General features: G+C 59.3%; 1 protein-coding gene across 5 annotated transcripts in view; it reads right to left on the bottom strand.

Moving 5' to 3' along the window:
• The window catches only part of DNM2 (dynamin 2), a 36257-nt gene that overhangs the window by 3995 nt on the left and 9340 nt on the right, over nt 1-22922 (bottom strand). The window contains exons 3-16 of one of the 5 annotated variants that reach the window (XM_054183525.1): nt 18965-19114; nt 18397-18600; nt 17979-18077; nt 17565-17725; nt 17298-17440; nt 15977-16112; nt 14605-14672; nt 13446-13584; nt 10934-11020; nt 10624-10694; nt 9654-9683; nt 8557-8608; nt 7560-7571; nt 2317-2430 (exon numbers count right to left, since the gene is read on the bottom strand). In XM_054183525.1, the coding sequence (XP_054039500.1) occupies nt 2317-2430; nt 7560-7571; nt 8557-8608; nt 9654-9683; nt 10624-10694; nt 10934-11020; nt 13446-13584; nt 14605-14672; nt 15977-16112; nt 17298-17440; nt 17565-17725; nt 17979-18077; nt 18397-18600; nt 18965-19114 (1466 nt within the window). The other 4 variants (XM_054183529.1, XM_054183526.1, XM_054183527.1 and 1 more) reach the window with 4 other exon arrangements.

The raw sequence follows: 22922 nt of genomic DNA, 5'->3' as shown, positions 1-22922 counted from the left end.
GGGATCGGGAAAGAACTTCACCTTCACGAAGGAAGGAGAAAAAAGGGTTTCGTCCCCCGCGTCCCCGGAAAATAAAAATTTGTGTTCACGTCTCCTTTTTCTGCTGGGCTCCGGCGAGGCGGCGGCCGCCCTGAACCCCCTCATGTCCCCCCCCAAAAACACCCCCCCCCGCAAACCAGTTTCCCCCCCATCCATCCGTCCGTCCCGTGTCGTCGTCCCCCCCCCCAAAAAAAAAAAAACCCACCCGGCATCTGGCCGGTGACGTAAGGGGGAAAGGCGAGGTGGGATTTTCGGAGCGCGGGGGCGGAAATGGTGGAAAATGTGAAATCTGGAAGGGGGGGGGCGGGTGAGGAGGAGGAGGAGCAGCTGGCTCCGGCCCCCCCTGGCTCGGACCGGGAGCCGTCAGGAGCCATCGGACCCGTCGCCATCCCGGTCCCCGGAGCATCGGGGGGCCAAAGGAATGGCTTTGGGTTTCAGCGGTGAAACGCCACTTCCAGATCCAGAGATGTCCCAGGGCGGCAGCGGCCCCATCCCACACCCCCCGGGGGGGGGGGACAAGAGGGGACCTGTGGGGTCCCGGCTCTTGGAAATCCCGGGAGAGGAGGGAATGGGGTTCCCGCCCCGTGCCCTGGGCTCCCCACACTTGGGGCGGGGGGCAATGGAGGGGGGATGGGGGGAGACGGGCACCCAGGGGCGCGGGACAGCCAGCAATGACCCCCCCACACGTACACCCACCTCCTGCGGGGCTGCTCGGGCTCCGGGCACCCGAGGTGCCTCTGCCAGCCTTGCCTGGCCCCGACATCCCATCTCCCATCATCTCCCATCTCCCATCATCTCCATCTCCTGTCATCTCCCATCATCTCCCGTCATCTCCCATCTCCCATCATCTCCATCTCCCATCATCTCCCATCTCCCATCATCTCCATCTCCCATCATCTCCCTCTCCCATCATCTCCTTCTCCCATCATCTCCTTCTCCCATCATCTCCCATCTCCCATCATCTCCTTCTCCCATCATCTCCTTCTCCCATCATCTCCCATCTCCATCATCTCCATCTCCCATCATCTCCCTCTCCCATCATCTCCCTCTCCCATCAACTCCTTCTCCCATCATCTCCCATCTCCCATCATCTCCATCTCCCATCATCTCCATCTCCCATCATCTCCCTCTCCCATCATCTCCTTCTCCCATCATCTCCTTCTCCCATCATCTCCCATCTCCCATCATCTCCATCTCCCATCATCTCCCATCTCCCCTTTCCCATCTCTCATCTCCATCTTCCATCTCCATCTTCCATCTCCATCTTCCATGTCCATCTCCACTTCCCATTTCCCATCTCCACCTCCCATTTCCCATCTCCATCTCCCATTTCCCATCTCCCAACCCTCATCATCTCCCATTTTCCATCTCCCAACCCCCATCATCTCCCATCTTCCATCCCTCATCATCTCCCATCTCCCATTTCCCATCTCTCATCTCCATCTTCCATCTCCATTTCCCATCTGTCATCTCCATCTCCCATTTCCCATCTCCCATCTCTCATCTCTCATCTCCATCTTCCATCTCCCATTTCCCATCTCCATCTCCCTCTCCATTCCCCACCTCTCATCTCTCATCTCCCATTTCCCACCTCCATCTCCCACCCATCTCCCATTTCCATTTCGCATCTCCATCTCCCATCTCCATTTCCCACTTCCCATCCCCATTTCCCATCTCCCACCTCCATCTCCCACCTCCCATTTCCCACTTCCCATCCCCATTTCCCATCTCCCACCTCCATCTCCCATCTCCATTTCCCATCTCCCATCTCCGCCTCCCATCTTCATCTCCATTTCCCATCTCCCATCTCCATCTTCCATCTCCATTTCCCATCTCCCATCTCCATCTCCCATTTCCCATCTCCATCTCCATCTCCCATCTCCCATCTGGGAAGAGCTGGGACACCTTCCTGGGACACCTCCACCTTCCCGGAGGTCTTGGGACAAGAGCGACGGGAGACAAAGCAAACCCTCGCCAAAGAGGGAGGGCAGAGGGCGTCTGGATCCCGGGGGATCTCCCTCCGCTTCCCGCCATCTCCCGCTTTATCTGTGTTTACACAATCCCGAGGGCTTCGCGGGGGGAGCGTCTGGAGACACGGAATTTGCTGGCCGGGATGGCGCGGTGACCGCAGGGCACCCTCCAGAGGAGCCCCCAGGCTCCTGCGCTACCCGTTAATTAATCCCGGGCACTAATTCTCATCCCGAGCATCTTCTCACCCGCTCCCCCCCCCCCCCCAAAAAAAAACCCCCCGCATCCTTCCCCCCCGCCGGCACGTACCTCCTCGTCCTTGTACCAGGACAACGACTCGGCCGTCAGCACGAACCAGTATTCCTTGGAGCCTCCCTTCATGATGCTGATGTTGTTGATGGTCAGCCAGCCCCTGCGGATCACCTGGAGACGGAGAAGCCGACGGCGAGCGGAAGGGGGAAGAAGGAAGAAGAGGTTACAGGCTCCTGCGGGAGAATTCCCCAGGCGGAGAGCGAGGGGAAGCGCTTCCCAGCTCCGAAGCCCGCCTAACCCCGGCACGGACAGCCCTGCTCTCAGCGGAAAACCCCCGACCAGGCAGATTTCGAGAGCCCCAACTCCAAGGGAAGCCACCAGCACGCGGAGGGGGGGTGTCCGGAGCTCTCCTAGCTCCCGAAGCCGGGTGGGAAAAGCAGCGAGCCCGCCGGCCACGCTCGCGGCACGGGGCACATCCCGACCCGGCTTCTCCTCGCCCCCCGGCAGCCCGGCCAGGAAAAGTGATGGGAAGCAAGAGCTCCGGAGCTCCGATGGGATGAGCCAGGGATTTCGTGTGTGTCCCGGGTTTAAGAGAGGACCGGAGCTGCCCCGGGGGCTGTTTCGGGGTGTCCCGCGCAGGGCGGGGGGGGCGGGGGCTGGCATCGGTCCGTCCCGAAGGTTGGCGGCGCCAGCAGCGCCATAAAAAACCAGAGCTTGGCCTCTGTCCCGGCCGTTCCAAAGCCGCCACAGCGTTGGCCGCAAGGAAAATCCGCGGAGACTGAGCCAGCCCCGTCCTCTGGGGCGCGATCCCAGCAGCAACCACCGACTTACCCAGTCCGGCCGCTGCCGGAGCGGCTCTCCCCATCCCCGTGCTGCTCGGGGTCCGCCTCCGCGCCCGCCCTCGGCCTCGCTACGACCGAGGAAACCCGCGTTTCTCCCCCAAAATCCACTCCCCCCCATCCTGCCCCAAAGCATCCTCCCCACGGGTCGCGCCATCCCCACGGAAGGTCCTCGCGTGCGAGCGGGAGCGGCAGCCGGGCTGAAGCGCCATTGCCAAAGCCCGACGTTGCGAGAAGCGTAAGGTTTTCCGGCGCGTCCGGAGCAGCGGGCAGCGTTTCCCTGTCCTAAATCCACCCGAGGAACTGACGACCGACCGTTATCTCCATCAAACACACTTTTGCCGGGGGCTCTCTCCCACCGCTGGGGGACGGGAAGCTTGCCCCATGCCGTAGCAGGTCCCGGTAGCCAACGTGCCACAACTGGGCCACCGTCAGAGCTGGAGGGGAACCCACGGAGCGTCCCTGTGCCCGCAGCGGCTTCCCCGGGACAAAAAAACCCCTCGAGGAACAACTCCGGCATGGCCGATCCCCACCGGGACACCGGTGCCTGCTGGAAAACCCCCCCGGAATTATCACAAACGGCTCGCAGCCAGGCAGCGGAGACATGCTGGAAGCTGGAATCGAGCCTCGAGGGGGGATAATCCGGGGCTGGATTAGGACTAGGGAACACGCTCCTGTCGCCGGCATCCCCCCCCGAGATGGAATTCCACCATCTCGGGGGACGGGCTGGGAGTTTTCGGAGCGTTTCCAAGGCAGGGAAACTTAGGCTCTGCCCGGCGGGGTTCCTCCATCCTTCTGGGAGCTATTGGAGGGGGAGGAAGGTGGCCGCGGCTCAAGCCTTTAGACCCAGGCGCGAGTCCCGGGGCTGGAGGGGAGCGGGATTTCTCCTCCCCATCAACCCCCGCCGCGGTTTTACTCCGGGCACGGCAGGACCACCCCACTTTTTCCAGGAGCCGAATCTGCCTGCCAGCGACCCGTTCCCGGGTAAAAAACGGGAAACGGGAGGGTCCCCAAACCCGGCGGCTCTCTGCCGTGTCACCCTGTCCGGAGGGTGTCGGACCCCGGCGGGGCAGGAGCCGCCTCGCCAACAGCGACACCGACCGCTTCTAGAGCTGAAAACCGCCCAACGAGCGCCCCGATGTATTCAGGGAGAGCCCAGCACGTGAAAAAACATTCCCCCCCCTGACCCCCGCCATTCCGCACGCATCCTCCCGTGGGTATCCCGCGTCACGGGACGCCCTCGTGCCGAGCATCCCGGCAAAACCGCTGCCCCGCGACCCCACGGCGTTTCTACCCCAGCGCTTGACGGGGGGTTAGTTACCACCACACGGGTTAGTAATGGGGCAGCTGGGGGGGGTGGGGGTGGGAAATGCGTTTTCGGGGTGGGGGGGGGGTGGGGGGGGGGGGCGGGTTTGATTGGCATCAGTCCAAAAGCATGGAGGGGAGGGGAGGACGAAGGACCCTTGCGTTAGGCAGAGAGGGGTTAGACACGAGCGCGACGCGGAGTTTGTCGTGGCTCCTCCAGCAGCCGGCTCCCAGCGGCGCCCCCCCCCGGCCCCGGCTCCAACCCACCCCGACGCCGGGGAAAACGCAGCCGGCGACGGCCTTGCGGAGGGTTTTCGGGCTGCTCGGGTGGGCGCCCACCTAAAAGCCACGACAAAAGCCACGGGGTTAGGCACAGAGAAAGCGCGGGGCGCCGGCGGGCACAGGCAGCTAGAGCTAAAAACTTAACTCATAACAGATTTTTCTGGCGAGGGGAAGGAAGGAGCCCCGAAATCGAGAGGGCAGAGGTTTGTCGGATTGAAGATTTCACCTCTGGCACGTTTGAAAAAAACCCACCCCCACCCCGATTCCCATTTTTACAAATAAAACCGTCTCGGAATTTGAAGCGAGTCTGGTTTTAAAGGAACGGAGGCAGGAGGGGGGAGATGGAGAGGCCCAGAGGATGGGGCCGGGGAAAAGGCAGAGGGAAAAGGTTCAGGAGTCAAACGAGTCCTTGGAGTGGGGCTGGAGGCGCTGGGAGAGCTTCGGAGGGGATTATAAGGAACAGGGAATTCGCCTTTAGGCACAGGGATGGAGAGAGGGGCCGGGAAGTGCCGAGGGAGCGTTAGAGAAAAGCCAGGATTTGGTGCGTTTGGTTAAAGGGTGGAGGGGGGGGACTTGAGGTGGGACCCAGGACACCTCTGTCCCCAAAGGCAGGTGGAGAGGGAGGAGGAGGAGGAGGAGAGAGAGGAGGAGGAAGAGAGGGGGGAGGTGAGGGGGGAGGAGAAGGAGGAGAAGGAAGAGAAGGAAGAAGTGAAGGAGGAAGAGGAGGAGGAAAAGGAAGAAGTGAAGGAGGAAGAGGAGGAGGAAAAGGAGGAAGAGAAGGAGGAGAATAAGGACGAAAAGGAGGAAGAGAAGGAGGAGGAAGAAAAGGAGGAGGAAAAGGAGGATAAAAAAAGGAGGAAGAAAAGGAGGAAGAAAAGGAGGAAGAAAAGGAGGAAGAAAAGGAGGAAGAAAAGGAGGAAGAAACGGAGGAAGAAACGGAGGAAGAAAAGGAGGAAGGAGGAAGAAAAGGAGGAAGAAAAGGAGGAGGAGGAAAAGGAAAAGGGGGAAGAGAAGGAGGAGGAGGAAAAGGAGGAAGAGAAGGAGGAGGAGGAAGAGGAGGAAAAGGAAGAGGAGGAAAAGGAAAAGGGGGAAGAGAAGGAGAAAAAGGAAGAGGAGGAAAAGGAGGAGGAAGAAAAAAAGAAGGAAAAGCAGGAGGAAAGGGAAAAGGAGGAAGAGAAGGAGGAGGAGGAGGTGAAGGAGGAGGAAGAGAAGGAGGAGGAGGAGGAGGAAAAGGAAAGGGAGGAAGAGAAGGAGGAAAAGGAGGAGGAGGAGGAGGAGAGAGGAAGGCTGAGCCCCAGGAGAGCCCAGAAGCAAAGTTCCTTTAAGACCGACCGACAGCGGTGAGAGCGGGGACGGTTTTAGGGCCCGTGAGCCGGGCAGGCGTCCCCTCGGAGGAGCTGCGCGGCTCTGCCCGGCTCTGGATCGGGAGCAGCCCCACGCCGGGCCGGCGCCTTGAAGCCTTCATCGCCAGATCTCCACCTTCCCCTCGCCCGGCACGACCACGTCCGCACAACCAGCCCTGGGAGCGCGGCCCTGCGCAGAAACCATGGTGGGGGAGGCACGGGACGGGCCCCTTTTGTTGGGGGGGAGGTTCTTTTGGTTTTTTGCAGCCACGTCTGATCGGTGCCGACAGAGAATGGAAGTGTCCGAAGAGAAGAGCTGGAAGAGAGCGGGGGACGGGCACAGGGCCCTCCCGGATCATGGGAGCTGCGGATGCGGTTGGTGAATGGCGGGGTTTCACGGAGCACAAGGTACAAACCTCCCTGGGAAAAGCGGGTGCTCAAAAATCCGGTTTTTTTTTGGTTTTTTTTTTTTTGGAGATAAGGAAGCATCCAGCGCCCCAGCCGCGGCCGGGCGGCGAGGCTGACGAGGGGGGTTTGACTCCGGGGAGCTTCACCCGGCGCCAACTCCAACCTTCCGGCTTCACCCACCAGCTGCAGGAGCCAGATGATTTTTTTTTTGGGAGGGGGGGGGAGACATTTGGGTGCCGAGGCCGCCCCCTGGCTGTAAATCCCAAAAAGTCTGGGTTTGGAGATCTGCTTCCCTCTTGGACACTTCCATTTTCTCGGCTGCGATGCTCGGCTCCGAGCACGGAGCAGCGGAGCCAGGACATGCCCCCCCCACCACCACCACCCACCCCAGAGTGGGAAATTCTCTTTTACTGGGAGGCAACGCCGCCCTCCGCCTCCCCAGAAGTGAGTACGTCTGGAAAAAACCTCTCTTTTGGGGGATTGAAGCGGCCGACGGCCGCCCAAAGTTTGCCTCCGCCATCTGGGAGCCAAGGCACCTCGGAAGGAGAGGGCCGGCATCAGTAAATCCATCGGCAGAAAGGTCGGGATCCAACTCCAAACGCCGAAAAAAGGCAGCGCGGGGGAGATAAGGCAGCTCCTGCCTGCCCCGCGCGCCCAAAAAACGGGCGGAGGGTCCCCAGCTTCTTCCTCGCTCCGGGGGAACCGCCTCCCGCCCCGGCAGCGGGCAGCTCTGGGCTAAAACCCAAAGATTTTTTCAGCTTTTTGCTTCCCAAGGGCCGGCAAAACCAGTGCTCGCACCCTGAATCCCAGTATCCAGCTCTCCCTACAGCTCTTCCCAGCGAGCACGGGCAGCGCTGCCAATCTGGCGGTGGCGGCGCGGGCAGGGATCAGCCCCGATCCCGTTTTTTCCCGGCTGTGGGAAGAGCCTGGGTGCGGGGACCGAAGGGGATAAAAGGGAATTTCCACCTCGAGACAGGGAATCCCTGTCCTCCCTCCGCCGTCAGCGTACTCAGTTCTGGGGAGCGGGAGGCGGCGTTTTTAGGGTTGGAAAGCTCTTTCCGGCAGGGCCGCGTCCACGGCTGGGTGTCGTCTCCCAGCGCTATCACACTATGTGGGTACTTACCAGTATCTCACCCTTTAGGTGCGCAAAATTAAAAAGGGGGGAGGGGGGGGGAAAAGAAAAAAAAACAAAAAACCAAAAAAAAAAACAAAAAACCAAAACACAACAAAAAAGCAGGACAAGGAGACAGAAGAGGGAAGAGAAACAGAAGTGATGGAAGGGAGAAGAGAGCAGGAAGCACAAAAACGGTAGGAAAAAGCAGAAAAACAGCAAAAGAAAAACAGTTACATGCTATTAATTATAAATTTTACAGTGTTAATATTTCATTACATTCTTTCCAAACGAGAGGCAACGTCTGCGTTAGGTACTGCGAGACCTAACGCCATGCAAGGGGGGGTAAGGGGGGGGGCACTTCCAGTCCCGCTCTCCGCCGCGCACGCCGGGCAGTGAAGCCTCTCCGGGGAGCGGGAGGCTGCGGGACGAGCCGGATCAGAGGCGGTCACGGCCGCCGGCCACATCCCCGCGCTCCTCTGGGTCCCTGTCCCCGCCGCCCCCCACCCCAAAGAACCCACCGGGGCAGGATGGGGCGAGCTGGGCCGGATCCTGCCCTGCGTCACAGCACGGGGCTCCTCCGGCTCATCCCGGCTCCTGCTCCATCAACCAGAGCTCCGTCTTTCCCTTCTCCAACCCCCATGTGAAACATCCCCAAGGAAGGAGCCATTGGATCAATTAAATCTTGCTTTTAGACAAGCTCCCGCGGAGCAAACGCTCCCGTTCCATGAGCCAGAGCTCCGTCTTTCCCTTATCCAACCCTGGTGTGAAATATTCCCAAGGAAGGAGCTGGGGATCAATTATTCCTTTTAGACGAGCTCCCACGGAGCAAACGCTCCCGTTCCATGAGCCAGAGCTCCGTCTTTCCCTTCTCCAACCCCGGTGTGAAATATTCCCCAGGGAAGGAGCCGGTGGATCAACTCGAATCCCGGTTTGAGGGCCATGAAGCGCAGCTCCGGGCCGCTCCGATGGCCGCCGGGAGGGAGGAGCGGGGAGGCGGCGGCCGTACCTGATTGGGGATGGCTCTTTTCTTGTTGGTCTGGGTGTTCCTTTGCTGGGCGCTGGAAGAAGAAAAAGAGCAGTTTTTAGGCAGGGAAGGCGAAACCCAGCGACGAGCGCGCAGAGCCCACCAGGCGCTTCCCACCCGGAATGCCGTAAGGAAGAGCCGAGTCCGAAAGGGGAAGCCCGTCATGTAAAATTCAACCGAGAGCACCGTGCCACGGCACCTTCCCACTTTCGGGCCAGGACCCAACAAAGAGGGGATAGCAGGACGGAGGGAGGGGGGCCGGGGTTTTCCGACCCCCCGACAGCTTTATCTCCTTCCTTACGGCCCTTATCTCCAGGCATTTCCAAATTCCAGAGGGGCAAGGAAAGGAAACACCAAGCAGATCAGCCAGCGGTTGCCGCTTCCGAAGGGATTTCTGTCCATGAACCCAGGCGAGCCGACGCGCCCCGACCACCGCCAGGCTGAGAACCGGAAGGACTCGTCTCCAGAATGACTCGCCTCCAGGAAGACCTGCAGCCTCCTAGGTTTTTTGGTTTTTTTCCCCCTCCCCGCCCGCCGAGGTGGGAAAAGAGCGTACCTGCACCAGAGGGAAAGCTACCTGTCTCTCCTGAGCAACCAAAGGGACGAGGGGCGAGATGCGGGACGGAACCGTTAGTCGGGAGGAGCGGGAACAAAATCCATGAAAACAGTTAGAATAACGCCGGGACGCCCCAAGGAGCAGCACTTCACAAGCACAAACGGGATCTTTTCCAGCCACCACCGTCCGTCCCTCCGCCCCAGGGCATCCCTGAGCTGGGAATTTGGCGGGGCGGCGGGGGGGGGGACACACACACACGCACACGACGGATCTCTGCCTGCCCTGACCCTCGCGGTTCCTCCCTAAACCCTGGGGACAGCGGAGGCGGCCGTCCCCGGCGAGGTGGCATCCCGGATGGGAGCGGGAAGCTCTCCCCTCCCCGGGGGCTCGGAGCTCCAGCGCGAAGCGCAAATCCAAAGCTTCTCCCGTCTCTCCTCCGGCGTCGGCCGCGGGCGGAGGGGAGGGAAGGAGGGAGCGGGCGCAGGCAGCGCGGGGGGCCATGCCGTTTCGAGCGGGTACCCACCCTGTCGCCACGTGCTGCTCTGTGTAACAGCTGGGGAGTGGGAGAGATTTCGGAGGAGTCCGGAGGAAAAGAGGGAGATGACGGTTCGGAAGGGAGAAAACAGGAGAAGGTTAGGAGAAGAGGAAGGAACGGCGAACGAAGGCGAAAAGCAAGAGACACGAAAAAATAATAAGGGGGGGGGAAAAAAAGAAAAGAAGAGGAAGAGGGTGAATTTAAAGAGGAAGGAGTGGGGCGGGCTGGGGGCGGGTGGGGAGGAGAACGGTGAGGGGCTGCGGGCAGAGCCTCCCAAGAGTTATCGCCCGGCTTGGGGGCTGGCGGGGACGATGGAAAACGTTCGCCATCCTCCGGCCGAAAGCCGGAGCGGAAGGAGGAGAGACTGAGAGGAGAGCCCCCCTCCGGCCCCGGTCCCGGTCCCGGTCCCAGCCTCGCCCGGGCAGAGGATGAGGAGGGACGAGCTCAAAGGACGGGGAGACATCTCTGCTCCGCTGGGACGGGACGAGTCCTTTCACCTTCCCTCCGTGCGTCCAGGGGACACGGAGAATCCCTGCTGAAGGGCGGCAAGAGCCTTAATTACCTTAATTCATCGTTAAGCGGAGCGGGGCCCTGAGCAGTTCGTCTGTCTGAGGCCGAACAAACCCGACTCCAGCGTTTCACGCTCTCTGCCCTAACGAGCGGCGTTACCAAACGCAGAGGAAACACGGGGGCAAGCTCAGATCTCCATCCCCTCAAACGTGCCAGCCGGGCGGCAGGCGGAGCTCCCCTATCCCAAATCCCAGAGAACTCGGGTGGCAAAAGGTACCGGTTTGAGGAATTCTATTGGGAGGTGGGAGATAATTCCACCCGTTTTCACGCCGGGGAGGCCTGGAAGGGTAACGTAACCCCGCACGCCCCCTCTGCAAACTTGGGGACAGGACCGCCAATGCCGTTCATAAAAGATTTTGGGGACCAATCCCGGCGGTCAACGACTTACTTGGCAAATCCAATGAAGTCCTCGTGGTTTGTGTTGATGTAAGAGAGCTCGATGTCGATCAGGAGGAGAATCTGGAAGGTGGTTTTACGCGTTAGGGACACCCACAGCCGCCTCCGAGCCGCCCCGGAGCCCCAGGGAGGTGTCGTGGGGGGGGGACGGGACGCAGGTGACAAAGAAGGAGACGCCGGAGCCACGGCACCGCCACCACGAGAGGGAGATCGGGATCACGAGTGGGAGGTGGCGGGTGGAGAACGGCCAAGGGCTTTTCTCCCGGCTCTCTTGGCCAATCCCGGAGATGGCGCCGGCTCACCTGGTCCTTGGTTTTGCCTTCCCGCTCCCTGATGTGGGTGGTGACGATCCTCTCCGTCTCCTCCCGTAACCTGGGGTAGGAACCAAGCTGAAAAGAAAGGGAGAAGGCCAGGGAAAAAAAAAACCGCTGCTGACGGGACCGTGGCAGCCTCCGGTGCCCACCGCGGAAAAGCCAGCGCCGGGAAAGGCTCGAGGAAGGGGACGGAGGACAGAGGGGACGGAGGCCCAGTTCTGCCGGCAGGACACAACTGGGGCTCAGGGGTGGGGAAAAAAAGCGCCAAGACTGGATTCTCTTCACTACATCCGACAGAAATCAGCAGAATCCCCTCGCCGGGGGCCTTCGAAGCCCTTCGAAGGGGTTTTTTTTTGCCTTTTTTTCCCTACCCTGGGAGCCCCGGCGAAGCAGATCCGGGTTTTTACGGCACAAAGCGTGAGCTACGGCTAAGCGAGGCAAAGGAGGGGGGTCTCGGCAGCGCCAGGAGCGTTTTTAGCCTCTGCTGTTACGGGAGGGACCACAAGCAAACACCTGGGCAATACGTCTCGGCAGGACCCGTGCCACGAAGCCGAGTTAATGCCGCACGGATACCCGCCGGCGTTTTCCAGCCGGGCGTCCGCAGGACGCGGCGTCCCCCCAAAACGGGTGACAAACCTCAGGGTCCGAACTCACTTTGGTCGGCCGGGTCCTGGGAGCAAATACATTCCAGGTGTTGGGATTAGGTTAAAAAAAAAAAAAAAAAAAAGACAACAAAAGGGATGATGAAATTGAAGAGCCGTTACCTTTTCGGCACACTTTTTAATGACGGTGGCCAGCTCAGAGACCACCAGATCAACACACTTCAAACTGGGTTCTTTGAGCTTTACAATCTGTTTTTTCACTATGGCTTCGAAGGCCATGTCGGGCGTGAAGAGCCCCGTCCTGCGTCATGCAAGAGAGCGAAAACACCGAGCAGGGGCGCGAGGAGAGGGGGGAAATGAGAAAAACAAAACAAAACACACAAAAAACCAAAAAATAGCGACAAAGACAGAAAAGAAAAATGAGAAATTTTCGTTTTTTTTTTTTTCAACCCCGGGTTAGTAACGTGCAAAGGAAAAAGCGGCGGCCTGAGAAATTCCTTCGGGGTCCCTTTGGGAGCTGTTGGGGTGACGACGGGTCCCTCTGGCGGGGAGCAGGTTCAACCCCGGACCCCCACATTCCCAAATTTTGGCTTTGGGGGGGCTGTTTTATGGATGGCGGGGGGGTGGGTGTGCTCCCTTCCGGGTGCAGGGGAAGGAAGCGCTGCCCGAGCGCAGGAAAAACCCTGCCGATGCTCCGACGGCGGCACCCACACCCAGCTCTAGGAAAAAAAAAAAAAAAAAAAGTCACCCAATTTCAACTCAATTTTGGGGTTTTCCAGCCTCCCCGAGCGTGCGAGACGGAAGGAATTTCGTCAGGAAGCGCCGGCTTCTCGGCGTTACCCACATTCACAGTCAAACCACGGCTGGAAAGGAGAGAAAAGAGCGGAGGAGAAATCCCGACCCGACGGCAAACCCCCGCCGCTCCCTACGTTGACGGAACCAGCTCGGCGTTTAAACCGGCCCGCTCCGCGAAAGCACTCCGGGAAGCAAACCTGGGGGGTTAATTTTCACCTTCTCGCCTCTAGGTAAGCTAAATTTATTGATTTTTTTTATTATTTTTTCCCCCCCCCAATAACGTGAGGGAGGAGCTGGTTTTCCTGCCCTCTTTTGGGTTTAAGGGTTTTCGGCGCTGCCAGAACCGGGTTTAATAAATAAAGGAGCCACGCTGAGTTATTAAATTTGGTTATTAAATACGGAAACGGCCCCATTATCTGGCTTCAGGGTAATTAACAACTTCCACGGGGGGAAATAAAAAGCCAATTAAGGGGAAGGCGGCAGGGAACGTTTTGAAAGGCCAACGTGGCTCGTTATCAAGCAGCTTCTGAATTGCGGGATTGAGAGGCTCTTTCCCGGAATTGCCGTCCCTGGCTTTGGTTTCCAGCTTCCCGGGATTCCCAGAGTGCGGCGAAGCAGGAGTTTAAATTAAAAAGACGTGCTAAGAGAGGTAGCGGGGTCCAGGAGCAGCCCCTGCCCGCCTGCCTGGCTCCTACCGGGGGTGGGGGGCAGCACCCCCCTAACCTGCCCCCGCAAGAGCCCCGTCATCCCCGGGAGGGGGACGGACACGGGAAAATGAGCGTCTTGTCCCCAAAAATCCCAGCTCTGTCCCGTGGGGATGGCTCGGGGACGCCAACAGCACCCCGAAGAGCCGGGGGGAGACATCCTGGGTGAGCATCCCGGCCCCGAGGACCGGGCGATCCCCCGTGGCCGAAGGCAACGGGGAAGGTTCTGCGTTGGGAGACAGGAGCCAAAGCTCGGCAAAGAATCGCCAATTTGCGTAAACGGCGGCCGGATTTTCTGATTTTTCTCCTTTTTTTTGGAGGGGAAACCAGGCGAGGCAGGCAGGTTAGAGCATCGCTCCCGCTTCCCCGCCCCGGCGGGGACGGAAGCCGGTTCGATACCTTACTGGTACACTGTCTAACTGTATTGATTAACTCCTGAATAACGAGGTCGACACACTTCAGACAAGGCTCTTTCAGCTTCACCACCTGCTTTTTCACAATGGCCTCGAATGCCAAGTCTGGGGTGAAGAGCCCCGTCCTACAGGAATCCGCATTCGGGGGGGGTCGGTGGCGGGGCAGGGGGGGGCGGGTAGAAACATGGCAGAGAAAAAAAAACAAAACAAAACAAAACAAAACAAAAGGGGTGGTCAGGTTTGGAGGCCACGGGCTGCGTCCCAGAGAGCGATTCCCACCCCAGTGCCGGCTCCCGGATCGTCGGCGTCGCTCAACCCCGGCTCTTCCCCCCCTCTTCCATGGGGGGCTGCCCCCTCTCCGAGGGGACGGGACCCTTCTGTCCCCCTCCAGCAACCTCCAGAGAGGGTGTTATTCCCCCCCAAAAACGGGAGCGAGAGCCCGGGTGCCATCAGCACCGCCAGGAAATGGGAATTCACCTTTTTGGCGGTGTTTAGGGAAAAGGGATCCCCTTCAAGCAGGTGAAACGGTGCTCGGGGAGAGCATTAAAAGCGAAAAAAAAGAAAAAAAAAAAAGAAACTCTACGTTTCTCTTTTCCCACCGGGGTCAACGGAGAGCGAGAGGAGGATCTGGAGTTAACGCCGTTCCTCTTTGGGGTCCCCAAATTTCCCTGCGACTCGTCCCCGGCAGCCAGGACCTGCATCCCTTTTTTTTTTTTTTTAGCCAAAAAGGTTGAACTCGCGTTCCCTACCTTTCTCTCAAGGTCATTTCTTCCCCCGCGTAAGGGAACGTTAAGAGGCAAGAGAAAGGTTATTTTAGCGGCTGAATTGAAGGCACAAAGGGGAGATTTTTCAGCTCAGCGCCTGCGGTGGAACCTCCTCCGGCTTTTCCAGGGTGGGAGGTGAGCGGGACAAGCCCGACTGCGCGGAGCGACACAGCGGGGTGGCCGAGCTACCGCTTAAATTCCCTCCAAAAGGCAAGGAATTCTCCGTTTCCAGCAAACTCCGGTCTCCGCAAGCCGCGGGGCGATGAGCTGACAAGTATCACCTCTCCCTCGGCCGAAAGCTCCGACCGCACACGCGCACCAGGCGTTACTCGGCTGCCCTACGGAGAGCCGGAGCCGCCGCCACGTCGCTCCCCTACTTGCCTCACGCCGTGGATGTTTTTAATGGCGTAGCTGATTTCTCGCCTCAAGTCCTTCTCATCAAACTCCATCTGAAGGAGGAGGAAAAACAGAAAAAAATCCACAGTTAGGAGGGCTTTTTGTTTTTTTTGTTTCTTTCTTTTTTTTTTTTTTTTTTTTTTTTTTTTTTTACGGCAAGCAACTTCGGCCTGAATCCCGCGTCGTCCCCGGCCCACGAGACATTTCCCAGGTTCAGAGGTTGCTCTCCGTCCTGGCCAGACTGGGTCGCTCTCTCTCCGATTTTTATTTATCTCCAGTCTTGAGATCTTGCCAGCGCCCTGGGGCCCTGGGCTCGATATCCTGCTCCCCGCCTCGGCAACTTCCTCCTGGCAAGCCCAGGGCTTAAAAGCCAGAGGTCGGGCATCGCCACCCAGGACTAACAGCCCCCCTGCGCGTACCCAAACACGCCACCGAGGCGAATAAAATGTCCCCTCCTTCTGCAAACACCTCCCGGTGCCGGGAAGGGAAAGGTGCCGAGGGACTGCCGGGGTTGAGCCGGGCAAAAGGGAGATCAGCTCGTCCCAATCAGGTGCTGCAGGAACGGGGTTTGCCTGGCACACGTGTCCCCCGTCCGTCTTTCCCTCCCTGGCACACGTGTCCCCCGTCCGTCCTTCCCATCCCATCGCACGTGTCCCCCATCCGTCCTTCCCATCCCGTCACACGTGTCCCCGCAATGGCTTTCCCTTCCCATCGCACGCGTCTCCCATCCATCTTTCCCTTCCCGTCACACGGGTCCCCCGTCCGTCTTTCGCTCCCCGTCACACGTGTCCCCCCATCTGTCTCTCCCTTCCCATCACACGTGTCCCCCCAATGGCTTTCCCTCCTCATCACACACGTCTCCCATCCGTCTTTCCCTTCCCGTCACACGTGTCCCCCATCCGTCTTTCCCTTCCCGTCACACATGTCCCCCTGTCTGTCGTTCCCTCCCTGTCAGACGTGACCCCATATGTCTTTCCCTTCCCGTCACACATGTCCCCTGGCCGGCTTTCCCTTCCCGTCATATGTGTCCCCCCATCTGTCTCTCCCTTTCCATCACACATGTCCCCCCCAATGCCTTTCCCTTCCTGTCACATGCGTCCCCCCGTCTGTCTTTCCCTTCCCATCACACGTGTCCCCCATCCCACTTTCCCTCCTCGTCACACATGTCCCCCATCCGTCTTTCCCTTCCCGTCACACATGTCCCCCATCCAGCCTTCCCTTCCTGTCACACGTGTCCCCCTGTCTGTCTTTCCCTTCCCGTCACACGTGTCCCCGGCCAGCATTCCCTCCCCATCACACGTGTCCCCCATCCGTCTTTCCCTTCCCGGCACACACATTCCCCCGTGGCCGGTTTTACCTTCACCAGCTCAAAGGGAAACCTCTCGTGGAAAATGCGGTTGATTCTGGCGCCCCCGGAGAGCTCCAGCGTATCCACCTGGTCTCCCGAACCTTCGATTCGCTTCTCAAAGTCCACGCCGAACTGCTGGACCATCCTGTGGGGAAGCAGGCGGGATTAAACGGACGCCGGTACGGTACAACGGACGGACGGACAGACACCTGGCGCCACCCCACCGGGGCGCTTCCGCTGGTGAGGGCGGCGTAAAAGCTCCCCAAATTCCCTCCGCTGGAGTCGCGGAAAGAAAAATCTCCCTTTTTCCCACAGTCTAAACAACAAGTGGATAGGCCAAGGTCGGATGCGTGGCATCCTTTCCCATCCCCAGCCCGAACTGTTCGCTCCGGGCCCGGCAGCCCCGGCACGCAGAGATCGGCAAGCGCCAGACGCCAATTCTCGCCCGCAGAGACGCTGAGCGGGCATTTCTGGGAGAGGCTTTCCTCCTCCTCCTCCTGCCAGCCGAGCGCCGGAGGACACGGAATCTCTCCCAGATGCCAGCTTAGCAGCGTCGGGAGTTGGCAGAGCCCTTCGGCAGCCACCGCTCCCTCCCGACGCCGGGGCTATTCCGGGCTCTTGCTCGGAGGAAGGCACCGGCTGAGATAAATGAGCCTCGTGGGAGGAACGGAGGGAGTTTATTCCTGTGCCAGCAGGATTCCTGGCTGGGAGGGGAGATGCTCTGCCAGGTGAGGCCCTGGGAAGGCAGCACTGAGCAAGAGAAACCCCAAAAATCGCCTTGAGGGTGGGGATTCTGCCCCTCCGATCTGTTGAGACCCCCCTGCGGTGCTGCCTCCGGCTCTGGGGCCATGGGAAGGATGCAGAGCCGTGGAAGCGGGGCTGGAGGAGGCCCCGGAGATGCTGGGAGGGCTGGAGCCCCTCTGCTGTGGGGCCAGGCTGAGCTGGGGGGGTTCAGCCTGGAGAAGAGAAGGCTCCAGGGAGACCTTGGAGCCCCTTCCAGTCCCTAAAGGGGCTCCGGGAAAGCTGGGGAGGGACTCTGGATCAGGGAGGGGAGCCGTGGGACGAGGGGGAAGGGTTTTCAGCTGAAAAAGGGGAGATTTTGGTTAGATATTAGAAGAAATTCATGGCTGGGAGGGTGATGGGCCCCTGGCGCAGGTTGCCCAGAGAAGCTGTGGCTGCCCCATCCCTGGAGGGGTTCAAGGCCAGGTTGGCCGGGGCTTTGGGCAACCTGGGCTGGTGGGAGGTGGCCCTGCCCAGGGCAGGGGGTGGCACTGGGTGGCCTTTAAGGTCCCTTCCCACCCAAACCATCCCACGATTCTATGAAACCTACTGTAACAAAGCTTTGGTTTTTCGCGTGGGGTCATCGGGGCGGAAGTTCTTGTATTCCTCAACCTCCTTCTCCAGGGAGAGCAGCTGACTCTGAAGTTTGCTGCGCAGCGAAGGCAGCGTCTCCCGAATGTGGTTGGTCAGTTGCTGCAGAAGAATGGAGACACTGAGACACCCTCCTCCGCACCCCGGACAACCGCAGGAACCATCCTTTTTTCCACCAGAGATGAAGAGCAGTGCCGCGAAACCCTCGGGGAGGGATCAAACCTACCTGGTTTAGGACTTTCTGCAGGTGCGGGGTGCCCATGCGGTCGGCCATGTGCCGGTAAGCCGGGTGAGAAAGGAAGAACTTGCGTTCGGCTGCCAGCGCTGCCCTGATGTCCTTCTTCCCGTCGATGTCCTTCTGGCTTCGGTTCACCACGCCGATGTAGCCTGCAAGAGGACGCGGGGGCTCTTGCTATGGATGGAACCAGCTGAAAGGCACCCGAGCAGGGCCCTGCGGCTCCGCATCGCCACCCGCAGCCCCTTCTCCCGGAGACGGGGGCAGCACCTGCCCCCCGAAGGCACCAGAGGGCACAGGAGCCGCCTTTCCAGGCGTTTGGAACCGTCGCTCTGTCCCCGCGAGAGACAGAGGTTGGGGAAAGGAGGATACGGGGTGACGCAAAGCCTTGGCGGCTCATTATACCTCTTCGTAAAGGAAGCAGCTTGTTCTCCAGCACATCCCTGGCATCCGTGCCTTCATCCATGAGGTCCAGCTTGGTGATGACTCCAATCGTCCGCAAGCCTGAAGCAGCCACACAAACGAGCGACCGATTAAGCTCACAAATGAGCAATCGGGTCAATCTCACTTCACCAAACGCATCCAAGGAGGCACGGGAGCGTGCACCCAAAGCAAACACGGACCCGCCAGCGAGAGGTGGAACCGATGGCCCTTCCTCAGCCATCAGAGGACGGAGAGTCCTCTGCGAGAGGCGGGGAGGGATGAGAAGCCCCGTCTGGTACCAAAGTTGGGGAACTGATGGCTGAGACTCTGCTGCGATGGCCGCTGAAGGCTTTATCCCTCCATACGTGCGGCACGGGCAGGAGGAACCGTCCCGTCTTACCTTGAGGATCGACTTCTTTTGCCATCTTGAGCGCGTCTGAGTTGGCCAGGTCCATGTTGGCCGGCGTGACGGCCAGGATCAAGCTGCTCTCCCTGCTGATGAACTGCAGGATCATGTCTTTGATCTGGTACTCGATGTCCTGCGGTTGGTCCCCCACCGGCACTTTGGTGATCCCCGGCAGGTCGATCAGAGTCAGGTTCAACACTGGAAGGACAGAGAGCACCCGCGTTCGGGATCAAGGCCTGGCGGCGGGAGCTGTCGGTCTCGCAGCTGGGTATTTTCAGATCTGCTGACCCTCCGCAAGCTTTAAAATCCCCTCCGAAAGCCCTACAATCCCCTCCACAAGCCTTAAAATCCCCTCCGAAGGAAGAGTCGCTGCTGTATTTGCGCAGGGGGTGGCCCAGGCAGCCCCCGCCGACCAGTGTAAGATCAGCCGGACGCAGGGAGCAGCCGGAATTTGCTCTTAGGATGCAGGTTGGGCTAAACCCCGCAGCCGCTGCGTCTGCAAAGGCCAGCTTTTCTTCCTCGCCGCTGGTTTAAGGCGGGGGCGGAGAAGGAGCTCACTCACCGTGCGGCGAGTAGACGCGGAGGTTGATGGGGACGGGAGAGATGCCTTTGTTGGTTCCCGTCACCCTGTCGGTTTCCGCTTCGATCTCCTGCCGCACCTCGTCGAAATCCGTGAACTTTTTGGATTTGCAGTGCAAAAACTCGGCATATTCTGGAAGAGATCAAAAAATAAATTAATAATAGCAGTAAGAAGAAGAAAATTTGGCCATCTGGAGCGGAGCGCAGACACAGAGAGACATCTCCCCATTGCAAAGTGGAACCAGTGATGTGCTTTGGTGCAATGCCAGCAGGCATGGATGCCACTCCGGATGTCCCCAAGGGATTACAGAAGCACAGAATCATGGAATCACAGGATGGTAGGGGTTGGAAGGGCCCTCTGGAGATCATCTCCTCCAACCCCCTCCAGAGCAGGGTCACCCAGAGCAGGCGGCACAGGAACGCGTCCGGGCGGGTTTGGGATGGCTCCACAGACGGAGACTCCCCCACCTCCCTGGGCAGCCTGTGCCAGGGCTCTGCCACCCGCAGAGTCAAGAAGTTCCTCCTCGTGTTTAGGTGGAACTTCCCATGCTCACGTTTGTGCCTGTTACCCCTTGTCCTGTCCCCGGGCACCACTGAGAAGAGCCTGGCCCCATCCTCCTGACACCCACCCTTTAAGATCCCCCCTCAGCCGTCTTTTTTCCAGACAAAAAGCCCCAAATCCCTCGGCCTTTCTTCAGCAGAGAGACGTTCCCGTCCCCTCAGCATCTCGGTAGCCCTTTGCTGTCCCCTCTCCAGCAGTTCCCTGTCCCTCTTGACCCGGGGAGCCCAGAACTGGACCCACAACTCCAGCTGCGGCCTCCCCAGGGCAGAGCAGAGGGGGAGGATGACCTCCCTCCACCTGCCGGCCACGCTCTTCTTCATGCCCCCCAGGATGCCACTGGCCTTCTTGGCCACCAGGGCCCATCGCTGCCTCATGGCCGTCCCGTCGGCCCCCAGCACTCCCAGGTCTCTCCCCACCGAGCTGCTCTCCAGCAGGTCACCCCCAACCTCTCCTGCTGCGGGGGGTTATTCCTCCCCGGGTGCAGCACCCAGCACGATGAATTAATTAATTAACCTGCTCGTCTCCAGCCTCCCATCTGGCAGCAGCCCCAAAGCGACTTGGCCGAGCCGCTTTCCCCCCCGGGGCCCAGGACGGGGAAAAGAGCGGGGCGACGGCAGGCAGCCTGGCAGCAGCTGCTTCCAGGTGGATTTGGGGAGTTAACGCTTCCCTTTTGCCAAAAAAGAAACTGCCCTTCGGGGGGAGACGCTGGCAGGCGGCCGACGCCGGCTCGGCCGAGCCAAGCGCTCCGGCAGAATGGCCGTGTTTGTTTTCACCCCGGGGCCTGTTTGCCTTGCAGTCCCCGCCGAATTGCTGAGAAATCTTTTATTGCCCGGGCTCCTCGCGCTGGAAGAAAGCTCCCAGTCTTCAGCTGCCAAGATGCTCCGGTGTGACTGGGAGTCAGGGTAAACCCCCAGCCCGGCACCGGCAGCACCCTCGTGACAGTGCCGCGGACCCGGGATATTGTCTTTGCATTGTCCGGAGAGCCGGGATAATGTCTTCACACTGTTCGGAGACCCAGAATAACATCTTTGCACCATCCAGAGACCCGGGATACTGTCTTCGCACCATCTGGAGACCTGGGATATTGTCTTGTCACCATCTGGAGACCTGGAATACCATCTTCGCACCGTCTGGAGACCCGGCATATCATCTTCGCACTGTCCAGAGATCCAGGATATCGTCTTCACACCACCCAGAGACCCAGGATAACGTCTCCACAGCATCCAGAAACCCGGCATATCATCTTCACACCATCCAAAGATCCAGGATATTGTCTTCGCACCATCCGGAGACTGGGCATATCGTCTTCACACCACCCGGAGACCCGGGATACTGTCTTTGCACTGTCCGGAGACCTGGGACATTGTCTTCGCACTGTCCGGAGACCCAGGATAACATCTTTGGACCGCCCAAAAATCTGGCATATCATCTTCACACCGCCCGGAGACCCAGGACATCGTCTTCGCACTGTCCGGAGACCCAGGATAACATCTTCACACTGTCCAGAGATCCAGCATATCATCTTCGCACCATCCGGAGACCTGGGATAATGTCTTTGCACTGACCGGAGACCCGGGATAACGTCTTTGCACCGTTCGGAGACCCAGGGTACTGTCTTCACGCTGCCCGGAGACCTGGGCTATCATCTTCGCACCATCCAGAGACCCGACATATTGTCTTTGCACCATCTGGAGACCTGGGATACGGTCTTCGCACCATCTGGAGACCTGTAATAACATCTTCGCACCATCCAGAGACCTGGAATAACATCTTCGCACTGTTTAGATACCCGGCATATCGTCTTTGCGCCATCCAGAGACCCGGGATATTGTCTTTGCATCGTCCGGAGACCTGGGATATTGTCTTTGCACCATCTGGAGACCTGGGATACCGTCTTCGTACCGTCCAGAGACCCAGGATATCATCTTCGCACCGTCTGGAGACCCGGGATACCATATTCGCACCATCTGGAGACCCAGGATACCATCTTCACACCGTCTGGAGATCTGGGATGTGGTCTTTGCACCATCCAGAGACCCGGAATAACACCTTTGCGCCATTCGGAGACCTCGGATACTGTCTTCACACCATCCGGAGACCTGGGATATTGTCTTCGCACCGTCCGGACACCCGGGATACCATCTTTGCACCGTCCGGAGACCCGGGATATCGTCTTCGCACCATCCGGCGAGGAAGCACTGGCAGCGCTTCCCAGCCCCAGCAGCCAAGAAGGAACCACGGCTTCCCCCTGCCTGCGCCATGAGCTTTTTTATTTTTCCCAGATTTATCACCCCGTTTCACTCCGTCCCCACAGCCGACAACCCCGCAGCCCGCCGTGGAGCCCGCCTCTGACTCCGGCAACTCCAAGCCCAAGGAAAACCGTGCCAGGAGCCAAACATTAACCAAAGCCCGGCTCCTCTGCGGAGGAGACGCCTGGGAACAGAAAAACAGCCGCTTTTTCCAGGCCTCTGCGCAGCCGCCTTCAGGTATTTGAAATTTTCCAAAGGGCTTTTCCAAGTCGTGAGCGCAGGGGAAGCGCGGAGGGGAGCGCGGAGAAGCGAGGGGGAAGAGAGACAGCGTTTCCCCGGGGATAACGATCCCCGGGCTCCTCGAAAAGGGATTTTAGTAGATTTGGGGCCACGACTCGCCCCAGGGGAGAGGGACGGGGCAACTCGCTTCCTCCCTCCCAAATCCCCTGGGTGCGGCGAGGGGAAATACCAGCCCTTCCCTCGCCCTTCCACTCCTACCGGTTCCACGCCTGACGACACCTTATCATCTCAAGGCCGCCAGAGACATTTTGCAATCCTTTTACGTCTTCTGGGTACCAGAAAACGACTAATTACCCGATAAACAGGTCGCCTGAATAAAGGCGAAAGGAGGCTGCGGAGCGCGGCTCCGCTGACCGCTCCGTCTCCGCCAAAATTCACCCAAACCCATGGGGTTTTGTTTTTTTTTTTTTTCAGAAAAGGGCGACGCGTTTCATTCCGGGGGAGGCAATAAGAGAAATCTGCCCCCAGATGAGGCCAGTTGATGCGTTTAAAATGTACCCAGTTGGGAAAACGAGCCGTCCCCGCGCCTCGCGTCCGTTCCTCGCCGCGTGGAAGCAGGCGAAGCCGGGGCAGAGCCCGATTTCGCAACTCCCGGGTGCCAGGCTGCGGAAGCGGAACTGAATCATGGGGCGAGGGGGAAGTAGCCGGCAACTCTTTTATTAGCCACCAACAGCGGTTTAAACGCTCGCAGGTGGACCCGATGCCCCATATCATCAGGATAATGGCACCTCGAGGGAAACAGGAATTTTCTGATGGAAGGGAGCAGAAGGACGGACCTAAATCCATCACCGCTTCTGGTCCCTGCTCCCCTGCAGCCTCACGGGTTTCAA

The sequence above is a fragment of the Rissa tridactyla genome, chromosome 25 (genome assembly GCF_028500815.1).
Source record: "Rissa tridactyla isolate bRisTri1 chromosome 25, bRisTri1.patW.cur.20221130, whole genome shotgun sequence".
Taxonomy (NCBI): Eukaryota; Metazoa; Chordata; class Aves; order Charadriiformes; family Laridae; genus Rissa; species Rissa tridactyla.
Note: the sequence above shows the minus strand (reverse complement) of the source record. Positions and strands in the feature narration are given on the sequence as shown.